This window comes from Hylobates moloch, unplaced genomic scaffold (assembly GCF_009828535.3).
Source record: "Hylobates moloch isolate HMO894 unplaced genomic scaffold, HMol_V3 SCAFFOLD_8, whole genome shotgun sequence".
In the NCBI taxonomy this organism is placed as follows: Eukaryota; Metazoa; Chordata; class Mammalia; order Primates; family Hylobatidae; genus Hylobates; species Hylobates moloch.
Genome location: NW_026652283.1, coordinates 118,143,284 through 118,155,488, shown reverse-complemented (window position 1 = coordinate 118,155,488; position 12,205 = coordinate 118,143,284). Strand labels below are relative to the sequence as shown.

The 12,205-nt window shown below is 44.5% G+C and overlaps 2 protein-coding genes across 4 annotated transcripts in view; one reads left to right on the top strand and one right to left on the bottom strand.

The window, feature by feature from the left end:
• Window positions 1-12,205, top strand: part of MTMR9 (myotubularin related protein 9) — a 48,383-nt gene that overhangs the window by 21,852 nt on the left and 14,326 nt on the right. For all 3 annotated transcript variants that reach the window (XM_058442601.1, XM_058442600.1, XM_032162474.2), the window contains exons 6-7: window positions 4,297-4,458; window positions 11,822-11,963. In XM_058442601.1, coding sequence (XP_058298584.1) covers window positions 4,297-4,458; window positions 11,822-11,963 — 304 coding nt within the window. The remainder of the gene's footprint in view (window positions 1-4,296; window positions 4,459-11,821; window positions 11,964-12,205) is intronic.
• LOC116473824 (calponin-2-like) lies at window positions 6,185-7,038 on the bottom strand. Its single transcript, XM_032758403.2, has one exon. The coding sequence runs from the start codon at window positions 7,001-7,003 to the stop codon at window positions 6,185-6,187; it is 819 nt and encodes a 272-aa protein (XP_032614294.1). The 5' UTR covers window positions 7,004-7,038.

Sequence of the window (12,205 nt, the reverse complement as noted above, 5' to 3'; positions counted from 1 at the left end):
GACAAAAATTATATGTATTTGTGATGTGCACTGTGCTATTTTGATATACATATACATTGTGAACTGATTAAGTGAATTAACTTATCACCTCGCATAGTTATCATTTTTTTGGATGGTGAGAACATTTAATATCTATTCTCTTAGCAGTTTTCAAGCATACAATATATTATTTTTAACTACAGTTACCATACTGTACCATAGACCTGCAGAACTAATTCCTCCTAAGTGAAACTTTGTAACCTTTGATCAACATCTCCCCTTATCTGTGTCCCTCCTACCCCCACCCCTCCTGCCACTTTCTCTTCCTCTGGCAACCACTATTCTACTCTCTGTTTCTATGAGTTTAACTTGTTTAGATTCCACATATAAGTGAGTTCATGCAGTGTTTATCTTTCTGTGCATGGGTGCCTGGCTTATTTCATATAGCATGATGTCATCCAGGTTCATCGATGCTATTGCAAATGACTGGTTTCCCCTCTTTTTTATTTTTATTTTATTTTTTTGAGACAGAGTCTTGCTCTGTCAGCCAGGCTGGAGTGCAGTGGCACGATCCCAGCTCGCTGCAGTCTCTGCCTCCCGGGTTCAAGTGATTTTCCTGTCTCAGCTTCCCAAGTAGCTGGGACTACAGGTGCCTGCCACCACGCCTGGCTAATTTTTGTATTTTTAGCAGAGGCTGGGTTTTGCCATGTTGGCCAGGCTGGTCTCGAACTCCTGACCTCAAGTGATCTGCCTGCCTCGGCCCCCCAAGGTGTTGGAATTACAGGCATGAGCCACTGCACCTGGCCTACCCTCTTTTTTTAAGGCTGAATAGTATTTTATTGTGTATCGTACCACATTTTCTTAATCCGTTCATCCATTGACGGGCATTTAGGTTGAATCCATACCTTGACTATTGTGAATAGTGCTGCAGTGAATGTGGGAATGCAGATACCTCTTTGAGATCCTGATTTCATTTCAGATATTCAAAATATTTACCCAGAGGTGGGATTACTGGATCTTAGCACAGTTTCATCTTTAATTTTTTGAGGAGCCTCCATACTGTTTTCCACAGTGGCCATACTAATTTACATTCCCACCAGCATTGTACAAGGGTTCCCTTTTGTCCATATTCTCAACAACACTTGTTAAATCTTGTCTTTTTAGTAGTAGCCATTCTAACAGGGATAATAGATATCACAATGAGGTGATATCTCATTGTGGTTTTGAATTTCATTTCTCTGATGATGCGTGATGCACAGCATTTTTTTTTTCAAATACCTATTGGCCATTTGTGTGTCTTCTTTTGAGAAATGTCTATTTAGGTCTTGTCCATTCTTTAATCAGGTTATGTGTTTTCTTGCTGTGGAGTTGAGTTTCTTACATATTTTGGATGTTAACCCCTTATCCAGTGTGTTGTTTGCAAATGTTTTCTCCCATTCCATAGGTTGTCTCTTTGTTGATTGTTTTGCTGTGCAAAAACTTTTTAGTTCAATGCAGCCTCATTTGTCTGTTTTTGCTTTTGTTGCCTGTGCTTTTGAGGTGATATCCAAAATATCTTTTCCCAGACCAATGTCATGAAGGTTTTTCCTCATGTTTTCCTCTAATTATTTTTACAGTTTCAGGTCTTATGTTTAAGTTTTTAATCTACTTTGAGTTGATTTTTGAGTATGGTGTGAGGTAAGGGTTGAGTTTCTTCTGCATGTGCACACCCAGTTTTCCCACCACCACTGATGGAAGAAATTCCTTTCCCCATTGTATGTTCTCGGCAACTTTTTGAAACATCAATTTACTGTAAATGCATGGATTTATTTCTGGGCTCTGTTCTGTTCCATTAGTCAACGTGTCTGTTTTTATGCTAGTGCCAAGCTGTTTTGATTACTTTAGCTTTGTAGCATATTTTAAAATCAGGTAGCTTGCTTCCTTCCTTCCTTCCTTCCTTCCTTCCTTCCTTCCTTCCTTCCTTCCTTCCTTCCTTCCCTGCCTCCCTCCCTCCCTCCCTCCCTCCTTCCTTCCTTCCTTCCTTCCTTCCTTCCCTTTCTTTCTTTTCCCTCTGTGGCCCAGCCTGGAATCTACTCGACTCACTGCAGACCCCCTGCCTCCGGCTTCCGGCTCCCGTGATTCTCCTGCCCTGGCCTGCGGGCTGCCTGGGATTGCCGGCGCGCGCCACCACCGCTGCCTGCTTTTTCTCCTTTCGCTGGAGGCGCGGTTTCGCCATGTTGGCCAGGCTGGTCTGCAGCTCCTGACCCCGAGTGCTCTGCCCGCCTCGGCTTCCCGAGGTGCCGGGACTGCAGACAGAGTCTCGCTCACTCGGTGCGCGGTGTTGCCCGGGCTGGAGTGCGGTAGCGTCGTCTTGGCTTGCTGCAGCCTCTGCCTCCCAGCCGCCTGCCTTGGCCTCCCAGGGTGCTGGGATTGCAGCCCCTGCCCGGCCGCCGCCCTGTCTGGGAGGTGAGGAGCGTCTCTGCGCGGCTGCCCCATCTGGGAAGTGAGGAACGCCTCTGCCCGGCTGCCCCGTCTGGGAAGTGAGGAGCGCCTCTGCCCGGCCGCCCATCGTCTGGGAAGTGAGGAGCGCCTCTGCCCGGGCGCGCCGTCTGGGAAGAAGTGAGGAGCGCCTCTGCCCGGCCGCCCCATCTGGGAAGAAGTGAGGAGCGCCTCTGCCTGGCCGCCCCGTCTGGGCAGTGAGGAGCGCCTCTGCCCGGCTGCCCCATCTGGGATGTGGGGAGCGCCTCTGCCCAACCGCCCTGTCTGGGAGGTCTACCACGGAGGCCAGAGGCAATGTGGGGGCTGGACGTGGTGGCTCACGCCTGCAGTCCCGGCACTCTGGGAGGCTGAGGCGGGTTGATCACTTCAGGCTAGGAGTTCGAGACCAGCCTGGCCAACATGACGAAACGTATGAAAAATACAACAGACAAACCAACCAACCAACCCAGCGACAACAAAACAGGTCTACCCTGGAGTCATACTCTAATTTTTTCTATTTTCCTCCCTTTCTGATCCTTTATCCCACTTTCTTTTTCTTCCTCTTCCTTCTCCTTCTTCTTTGTCAAATAGAGGATTGAGTTATTATTATTGATCCATACAAAGTCCCTCTCTCATTCATTTTCTTTAATTCCCACTCCCCATTTGTACTCCCCGTCTTCCCATGTGCAACCTTCCTAATATGTTTGATACGCATCTTTTTGTTTGTATGTTTTTTTAGAAAATGTTTATTTTGTGTGCAAAAAAAATTAATAAAAAAAAAAAAATCAGGTAGTGCGTGAGGCCATCAGGACCAGGGCTTTTCTTTCTTGGGAGATCTTTTTAATCTCCTTACTCATTATTGGTCTGTTCAGATTTTCTTTCTTCATGACTCAGTCTTGGTAGGTTGTGTGCTTCTAGGAATTTATCCGTTTCTTCTAGATTATCCAGTCAATTTGTTAACGTATGATTGTTCACAGTAGTCTCTTATGATTCCTTGTATTTCTGTGATATCAGTTGTAATATCTCATCTTTATTTCTGATTGTATGCATTTGTGTTGTTTTTCTCTCTGTTTTTAGTGAAAGAACCTTTAGCTAAAGGTTTGTCAGTTTTATCTTTCTTTTTGAACAGCCAGCCTTTGTGTTTGATAAACGAAAGCCGTGCTCTTGGAGGCCTGTAGGAGTCCCTTTCACTAGCATTCTTTCTCTAAGCCAGCCCTGTGGTCTCATCACCACAAGGCCAGCTCCTCTGCAGATCGATGAGCAGTTGCTAGACTGAACAGATTTGCTATATATACTTATATTTTCCTAAGTCAAAGACTTTAGAGATTTAATTTCTCCCCGTATTGACCTATTTTCGCACAGTTTCATCCACCTATAGTCTCTTGTTTGCACTGTAAAAGAGTGATTTATAAGTGTCTCTAGGTGGGTGAATGGGAGCTGTAGCTAGAAAACAGTGAGATCCAAGCTGGGTTGGGTAAGGCTGCTGATGGCACTGGATCTCTAGTGTTAGATCGGTGGGAACAGGATTGCAAATGTAAGTGGTGCTGTGTGTCCTGACCTGTCACGAAACGCAGGGTTCTGGCCTCTCCTATAGTCGGATAATCGAGGTATGTGAACTGCTTTTAATCTGTTCAGGTGAGGAATAGGTTACCATGGCAGGCATTTTAAGCCTTTGCAACAATGTTTAAATATTAGTTTTTCAACCTTTAATCCTCAAATTACTGTATAACAGGGTAAATATTTTCATAGTATTTTGAACTACTTTTGCTCTTAGATATGTTGAAGGCTGAATCTTTGGTTTGGTTTCTTTATCTTTCTGTTTTCTGGGTTTGTTATTTTTTACTTTCTTATTTTTAAAAGGTATCACATTCTTCAGGAGAGCTTAATCAAACTTGTGGAAGCTTGTAATGACCAAACACATAACATGGACCGATGGCTCAGTAAATTGGAGGCCTCTAACTGGCTGACTCACATCAAAGAGATTCTGACAACTGCCTGCCTAGCGGCTCAGTGTATCGACAGGTAAAGTGCATTTCAGCATTCCTGAGTGGGACATGCGCTGTTAACTAGATTTTGTGTTTACCTAGACATATGTTTATAGATTATGTGAGAGTTTGCAGTAAATTATTGTGTAGGCTAGTCAACACCATCCCATTATTGATGAGGTGTGTGCCTAGAGTCTGGCATTTAATAGATAATGTTTGTTTAATAAATATGAACCATGTACACATACATGTCTTCTATGACACGAATTTTTAAGTAATAATGGACCTTTTTTTTTTCTATAACACCCTTAAATCATGAATTTGCCAATTTTTTTCTTAAACTGTGAAATAGAATGAAAGGAAGTTTTCTTATTTTTTCTTAGAGGAGCGAACTTACCTCCTTACTTTTGAAATATCAGCGAAAGGAAATATGTAATTTTGTTACATAGTAAAATGATCCTTTCTAACCTCTGGGATATCTTTTTTTTTTTTTTTTTTCCTCTTAGAAACAGAGGTTTTATTGCGTTTGGTCCACAGTCATATTTCACATTATCTCATGGAGCAGGGCCCCTGGGTGGGGGTCCCTGTGCAGTACTTGGCGGCGCGTGTGGCTGGGGAAGATGGAGTAGTATAAGCTGGTCGGGTCCAGAAGGGAGGAGGTCTGGGGGCTCCTTAAAACCTACTGAGGGGCTGGGCGCGGTGGCTCACACCTTTTATCTCAGCGCTTGGGGAGGCGGAGGCGGGCGGATCACACCTGAGGTCAGGAGTTCGAGACCAGCCTGGCCACCATGCGGAAACCCCGTCTCTACTAAAAATACAAAAATTAGCCAGGCGTGGTGGAGCACCTGAAGTCCCAGCTACTCAGGAGGCTGAGGCTGGAGAATCGCTTGAGCCCAGGAGGTGGAGGTGCAGTGAGCCAAGATGGTGCCACTGCAGTCCAGCCTGGGCAACAACCACAACTGAAAAAAAACTGAGGCCAGAGTGGGTTGGTTGGGGGAGCATGGAGAGGGTTTCAGGCTTAGCCCCAACAACTCAGAATTTCACTTCCTTGTGACGGCCCTCACTTTCCCCACCTGGCCCCGGGGCAGGTCTGAGGGTCTGAGGTCTGTTGGTCTCAAGGTCCTAGGGAAGTGCAGTCACTTGGGACTGGAGATATTTAGCATCATGGCCGGGCCCCCTTTCCCAGGGTACTCATTTCCCAGCACCCTCTCCACTGTCCCTGCCCCACTCCTCGGGAAAAAAAAATGTATTTTTCTTTTGTGAATACTTCCTGAAACTTGGGGGCACAGAAACACAAACTGCTCAGCTGACAAAAGGGGGAAGAGGCGAGACAAACAGAAACCTTTGGGGAACAGTTCCTTCCAAGCCCAGGTCTCTTCTCCCCAGCACAGCCTGAAAGTGCCAGCAAGGACCTGACCTACACATATTGGGATATGGCCTTGACCCCTTCCCCCACAGCCCAATGGCTCAGTCTTGCGAAGGATCAAGGCAAAGGGGAAAAAAGCTCTGTTGCCTGATCCCACGCTGACACTCACAGACCCTTGGTTGACTGGCAGCACTGAACCAGTTAAGAAAAAAAAAAAGATGAAAACACAGAAAAACTGAAAAACTCAAATGGGGAGACGATGTGGGGAGAGAGCGTGCGGGGAGCCTCAGTAGCCGGCCTCCTCCTGGTAGTAAGGGGGATATTCAGGGACCTCCCCCAGGTCCGGCCAGTCGCCGGTGCCCGAGGGACCCCCGTTGGCCACTGTGCCTTGCGGGCACTACTTGGGGTCATATATCTGCCGGCCCAGGCCGAAGACCTGGGCGCTCTGGTTGGCGCCCTGCGTGTAGCCCATCTGCAGGGACATGGAGGAGTTGTCACACTTGTCGGTTCCCAGCTTGGTGTCATAGATGTGCCGCCGTGTCCCAGGAGCCGTCATGCCCACCTGGCTGGCACTCTTGTTCGTGCCCATCTGGAGGCTGATGGTCAAGTGGTCCATGGGCAGCAGGATATGGTTCTTGGGGTCATAGAGATGCCTCCTCGTGCCATGCGCGGTCATGTCCGACTGGCTGGCGCATTTGTTGGTGCCCATCTGCAGCCCGATGACGCACTGGCCGGCCTTCATGGTGGCGTCGTCGAAATTCCGCTCCTCCTTCTCCGAGTACTTGACGCCGATGTCCACCCCACTCTGCAGCCCCTTAGTCTTGGCCTTCCCCGCCAGGGCGAGAAGAGACACCTGCACCTGCGTCATGTTCCCACTCTCAAACCGGTCGTTGGCCTCGAAGAGGTCCACAGGGTTCATGCCGTAGCTGGCTATGGCCTTGATGAAGTTGGACAGGTTTTCAAGCTGGTGCCAGTTCTGCATGGAGCGGTTGATCTTGGGGGCGGAGCCCGTCTGTAGCTTGTTCATGAGTGTGCATAAGATAGTTCCGTCCTTCAGGCCTTTCTGGAAGTCGGGGCCGATGGAGAGGCCGGTGAGTCCCTCGATCCAGCTGCGGAGCTCTGCCTCCTTCTGGGGGTCATATTTGGACAGGAGCCAGTTCTTGACCTCGGCCGACAGCCCGTACGAGGGGCCCTTGTTGAACTGCGTGGAGCTCATGGATGGTGGGCGTGCGGCGGGACGGGGCCGGACGGGACGGGCACCTCCGGGATATCTTATTTCAAACTACTTGATATGTGCCATTACATCTGGATCTCAAGTTGAGAACACCTAATGGTAGTGATGTTGGGTATATGAAGTGATTTTAGTTCATTCACTCAGTTAAAGTTTGCTAATCCTTGAGTCTTGTGGCAGAAGACTTGAACAGAGGCAGAAGGATTGGCATAAATTATTGCAGAAGCTCCGAATGCCCTTTTTAAGAAGGGGATTCCACTGAAACAATAGGTAGGTTTAAGTATTATTGCCACACAGTTAGATGGCGCTTTTCTTTGAGACTTTAACTTGTTTTATTGATGCTTCCAAATTAGGGAAATATATACGTAATTTGTTATGGTTAGAGAGAAATTCGTAATAGAATGGGTTGCTAAAATCGTGGTAAGTTAGTAACAGAACCATGAACAGGTAGAGTCCCTTGGGGTCAAGATTGCCAGGCTATCCCTGTTCTTTTTGTTTTAGTCGTTAGGTGAAGCCCATTTAGCTAATAAACTATGGGAATTAAAGTCCAAGGTTCTGGGGCAGAGAAATAACAAATACACAATGATTTTGTTAATACTGAGGGTTTTGTTTCTTTTTAACCTAAGTTTACCATATTTCTCCTTACATTATGAGTACAGAGGCTTCTGTTTTTCTTATGAAACAGGAATTGTAATAAACAGTTATCACCACATTGTGTCGATTTGCAGCTGTAATAACACAATGATACAGATTAAGACACCCCTCAGTGCAGAATGCAGAACATTTCTCATGATCTCCACCTTCATTTAATTTGAGCCGTCTACCTTAACTACAGAGAATTCCAGACTCGTGGGAAAGTCCATGGTTTTGGTTTATTTTGCCATGTTTGAGTCCGTTTTTCTGTTATATATTAGCCTATTATTTTCACCTCCATACAAATTTGCGCTTGTAATTAATTACTGACAACATAAAAATAGACTTTAAATGAGCTGAATTTAGAATATCCCACAGATAATTAAGGTACATATGCAATATACACAGAAGCCTTAAAGTACATGCTCATCCCCTTCATCCTGGTCATTAGGTTTTATCCTGAGAATGGGGTTAACTTAACCATAAGTGACTTCAAGGAATCTGTTACTTTTAAATTAAGAACCCCCAGAGAATTCAACAGAAGACAAAAAGCTAAGTACATCATCTACAGCGTAACAAAAATTGGCATAACCTAAATGTCCAACTGTGGGATTAGGTAAGTTGCAGTTCATCTCTTAATAGCATATTGCACACAGGCACACCTTGGAGATGTTGCAGGTTTGGTTCCAGAAAACCACAGTAAAGCAAATCACACAATAAAGTGAGTCACATTCATTATTAATATTTGGTTTTCTAGTGCATATAAAGTTATGTTTACACTGTAATGCAGTCTGTTAATTGTGCATTAGTATTATGTCTAAAAAAGATACGTACCTTAATTTAAAAATACTTTATTGGTGTTTGAGGCTATTGGCCCTGGTAGAGGGCCTTGCCTCCCCATGGATGGCTGCTGACTGATCAGGGTGGTAGTTACTGAAGCTTTGGATGGCTGCGCCAGTTTTAGACAAGACAGCAGTGAAGATTGCCATATCAATTGACTCTTCCTTTCGTGAAAGATTTCTCGGTAGCATGGGATACCGTTTGATAGCGTTTTACCCACAGTAGAACTTGCAAAATTAGAGTCAGTTCTCTCAGACGCTGCCACTGCTTTATCACCTAAGTTGATGTGGTATTCTAAATCTGTTTTTGTCATTTCAACAATATTCACAGCATCTTCACCAGGAGTAGATTCCATCTCAGGATATTAGTTTTCTTGCTCATCTGTAAGAAGCAACTCCTTATTCTTTCAAGTTTCATCATGAAATTGCAGCAATTCAGTCAAATCTTCAGGCTCCTAATTATTTGTATATTTATTTAGGAGACAGGGCCTTGCTCTGTCGCCCAGGCTGGAGTGTAGTGGCAGGATCACGGCACACTGCAGCCTAGAACTCCTGAGCTCAAATGATCCTCCCACCTCAGCCTCCCAAATAGCCAGGACTGCAGGTGCACACCACCACGGTCAGCTAATTTTTTTTCAATTTTTAATAGAGATGTAGTCTTTGTTTATTGCCCAGGCTGGTCTCAAACTCCTGAGCTCAAGCAATCCTTCTGCCCCTGCCTCCCAAAGTGCTGAGATTACAGGTCTGACCCACTACACCCAGCATTTTTTTTTTTTTTTTAAATGAAACAGAGTCTTTCCCTCTGTCACCCAAGCTGGAGTGCAGTGGCACTGTCATAGCTCACTGTAACGTCAAACTGCTGGCTTCAAGCAATCCTCCTGCCTTGGGCTCTGTAAGTGTTGGCGTTACAGGCATGAGCCCCTATGCCCTGCCTTCAGATTCCACTGCTAATTCTAGTTGTTTTGCTGTTTCCGTAACATCTGCAGTGACTTCTCCAGTAAAGCCTTCTGCCTCTCAAAGTATCCATGAGATCTGGAATCAACTTCTTCCAAAATCCTGTTAATGTTGATGTTTTTACTTCCTCCCATGAATCACAGATATTTTTAATGGCATCTAGAAAGGTGAATTCTTTACAGAAAGTTTTCCATTTACTTTGTCCAGAACCATCAGAGGAATCACTAGCTAGGGCAGCTATGGCCTTAAAATAAAACTTGAAAGTTGAAATTACTCTTTCATCCATGTCCTGCAGAATAGATGTTGTTTTAGCAGGCACAGAAACAACATTCATCTCCATGTACCTCTCCCTCAGAGCTCTTAAGTGACCAGGTGCATTGTCAGTGTGCAGTGATGTTTTGAAAGGAATCTTTCCTTCTGAGCAGTAGGTCTCAACAGTGGACTTAAACTATTCAGTAAACCATGCTGTAAACAGACATGCTGTCATGCAGGCTTCATTGTTCCATTTATAGAGCACAGGCAGAGTAGATTTAGCATAACCCTTAAGGCCCCTAGGATTTTCAAAATTGCAAATAATCACTGGCTTCAGCTTAAAGTCACCAGCTTCATTTTTTCCCTAACAAGAGAGTTTGCTTCTTTCCTTAAACCTCATGAACCAGCCTCTGCTAGTTTCCAACTTTTTTTTTTACAGCTTCTTCACCTCTCTCAGTCTTCATAGAACTTTGCAGAATGGAGGAGAGTGAAGGCCTTCCTCTGGATTAGGCTTTGGCTTAAGGGAATATTGCAGCTGGTTTGATCTTCTATCCAGACCACTCAAACTTTCTCCATGTGAGCAGTAAGGCTGTGTCACTGTATCATTTATGTGTTCGCTGGAGAAGCGCTTTTCATTTCCATCAAGAACTTTTCCTTTGCATTCGCAACTTGATTAACTAGTGCAGGAGGCCCAGCTTTTGGCCTGTCTCAGCTTTTGACGTGCCTTCCTCACTAAGCCTAATGATTTCTAGCTTTTGATCTAAAATGAGACATGCTACTCTTCCTTTAATTTGAACACTTACAGGCCATTGTAGGGTTATTAATTGGCTGGCCTAATGTCAATATTGTTGTGATCCCCGGAATAGAGAGTGTCCTTGAAGAGAGAGTCAAAGGAGCAGCTGGTTAGTGGAGCAGTGAGAACACACACAGCATTTGTCGATTAAGTTCACTGTCTTATATGGACGTGGTTCGTGATGCCCCCAAAACTTGCAGTAGTAACATCAAAGATAACTGATCACAGATCACCGTAACAGTTGTAATAATAATGAAAAATTTTTAAATATTGTGAGAATTACTAAAATGAGACAGAGACACAAAGTAAAACATGCTGTTGGAAAATGGGTGCCAGCATACTTGCTTGACTCAGGATAGCTGCAAATGTCCCATTTGTGGAAAATGCAATATCTGTGAAGAGCATCCGAGGGAAGCTCCGTGAACGAGCTCTGCCTGCAACTGTTATTATCCTAGTTCTGAAGATGACGTACAAACGTGGAAGGCTACGAGTGTAGAATAAGACTGAGAATAGAGGAAACTGCCTCTTACTAAAGCTCTGTGTAGTATATATGTACGTGGGTAAAAACTGACAGTAGTAACCAAACCTGAAGCTTTCGTGTGAAGGTGGTGTTTTTTTTTTTCCAAAGTTTCCTTCATTGTTTCAACAGAAAGGGTAGAAGAGGGGAGGGGAGAAGATGTAGTAAATTTAGTTTTGGGGTTTTCTTTCATTCTCTTTAGAATAATGGGGTCCCAGACACTTCTGAGTCTCATGATGCAGTGGTATCTTTACCACTGACTTTCTAGATTGACAGTTTCATGTTTGTTTTTTTCCGTTGTCGTGTTTCTCAAAGTGTGGTCTAGGTCTCGTTTTCCAGATTGAATTGCAGTTTATGAAGGTGTCCTTATAGTCAGCTGATGGTGGAAAGGTAGAGTCAAAGTCAGAAAAATAATTTTAGTGTATGTCTATAGGTTTGATGAGAAGAGGCTTTAACCAACGATTAAAGTAGAAAGGGTAAATGCCTTCTATGATAAGAGCTGCTTTTTGGTTTTGTAAAGGGAAAGAAAAATTCAGCTAAAATTATGTGAAATTTGTTATAACTTAAAGAGGTCTTGCCATGTGAAATTTGGGATTCATTATATCGTATTTTTTCCCAAGAGAAACTTATCTATCGCATGCCTTAGATTTAGATTCTGAACTCTACAAGTCAGAGCAGAATGTTGTACTCAGTACACTGAATAGACCGAACTCAGTAGACTAAAATGTTGTGCTCAGTAAACGCTTGTTATTAACAGAGTTCATTGACCATGTCGGGCATTTCCCATTTGTACTCTTCCCTGATTTTCCTATCAGGGAAGGAGCATCAATATTGATTCACGGAACAGAAGGAACTGATTCCACACTCCAGGTGACCTCCCTGGCCCAGATCATCTTGGAGCCAAGAAGCAGGACCATTCGTGGTTTTGAGGCCCTGATTGAAAGAGAGTGGCTGCAGGTGAGAAGAGCTGTTTGACTCACAGAAGAACTGCTCATTGATGGTGTGATCCTGGTTTGTGTGGTAGCTGACATATGTGTGAAATTTTGATTAAAATTTCTAAGTTGTGTGTTTAATTTCCTGCAGGCCAGTTAATCTCTTCTCCTGGTTTCTGGATCTGTCTTTGCCTGTATCCCTCACTTGACACTTCCTTCACTTGGCAAACTCTTGTTGGCTGTGCTTTGTCACATACAGGAGAAATA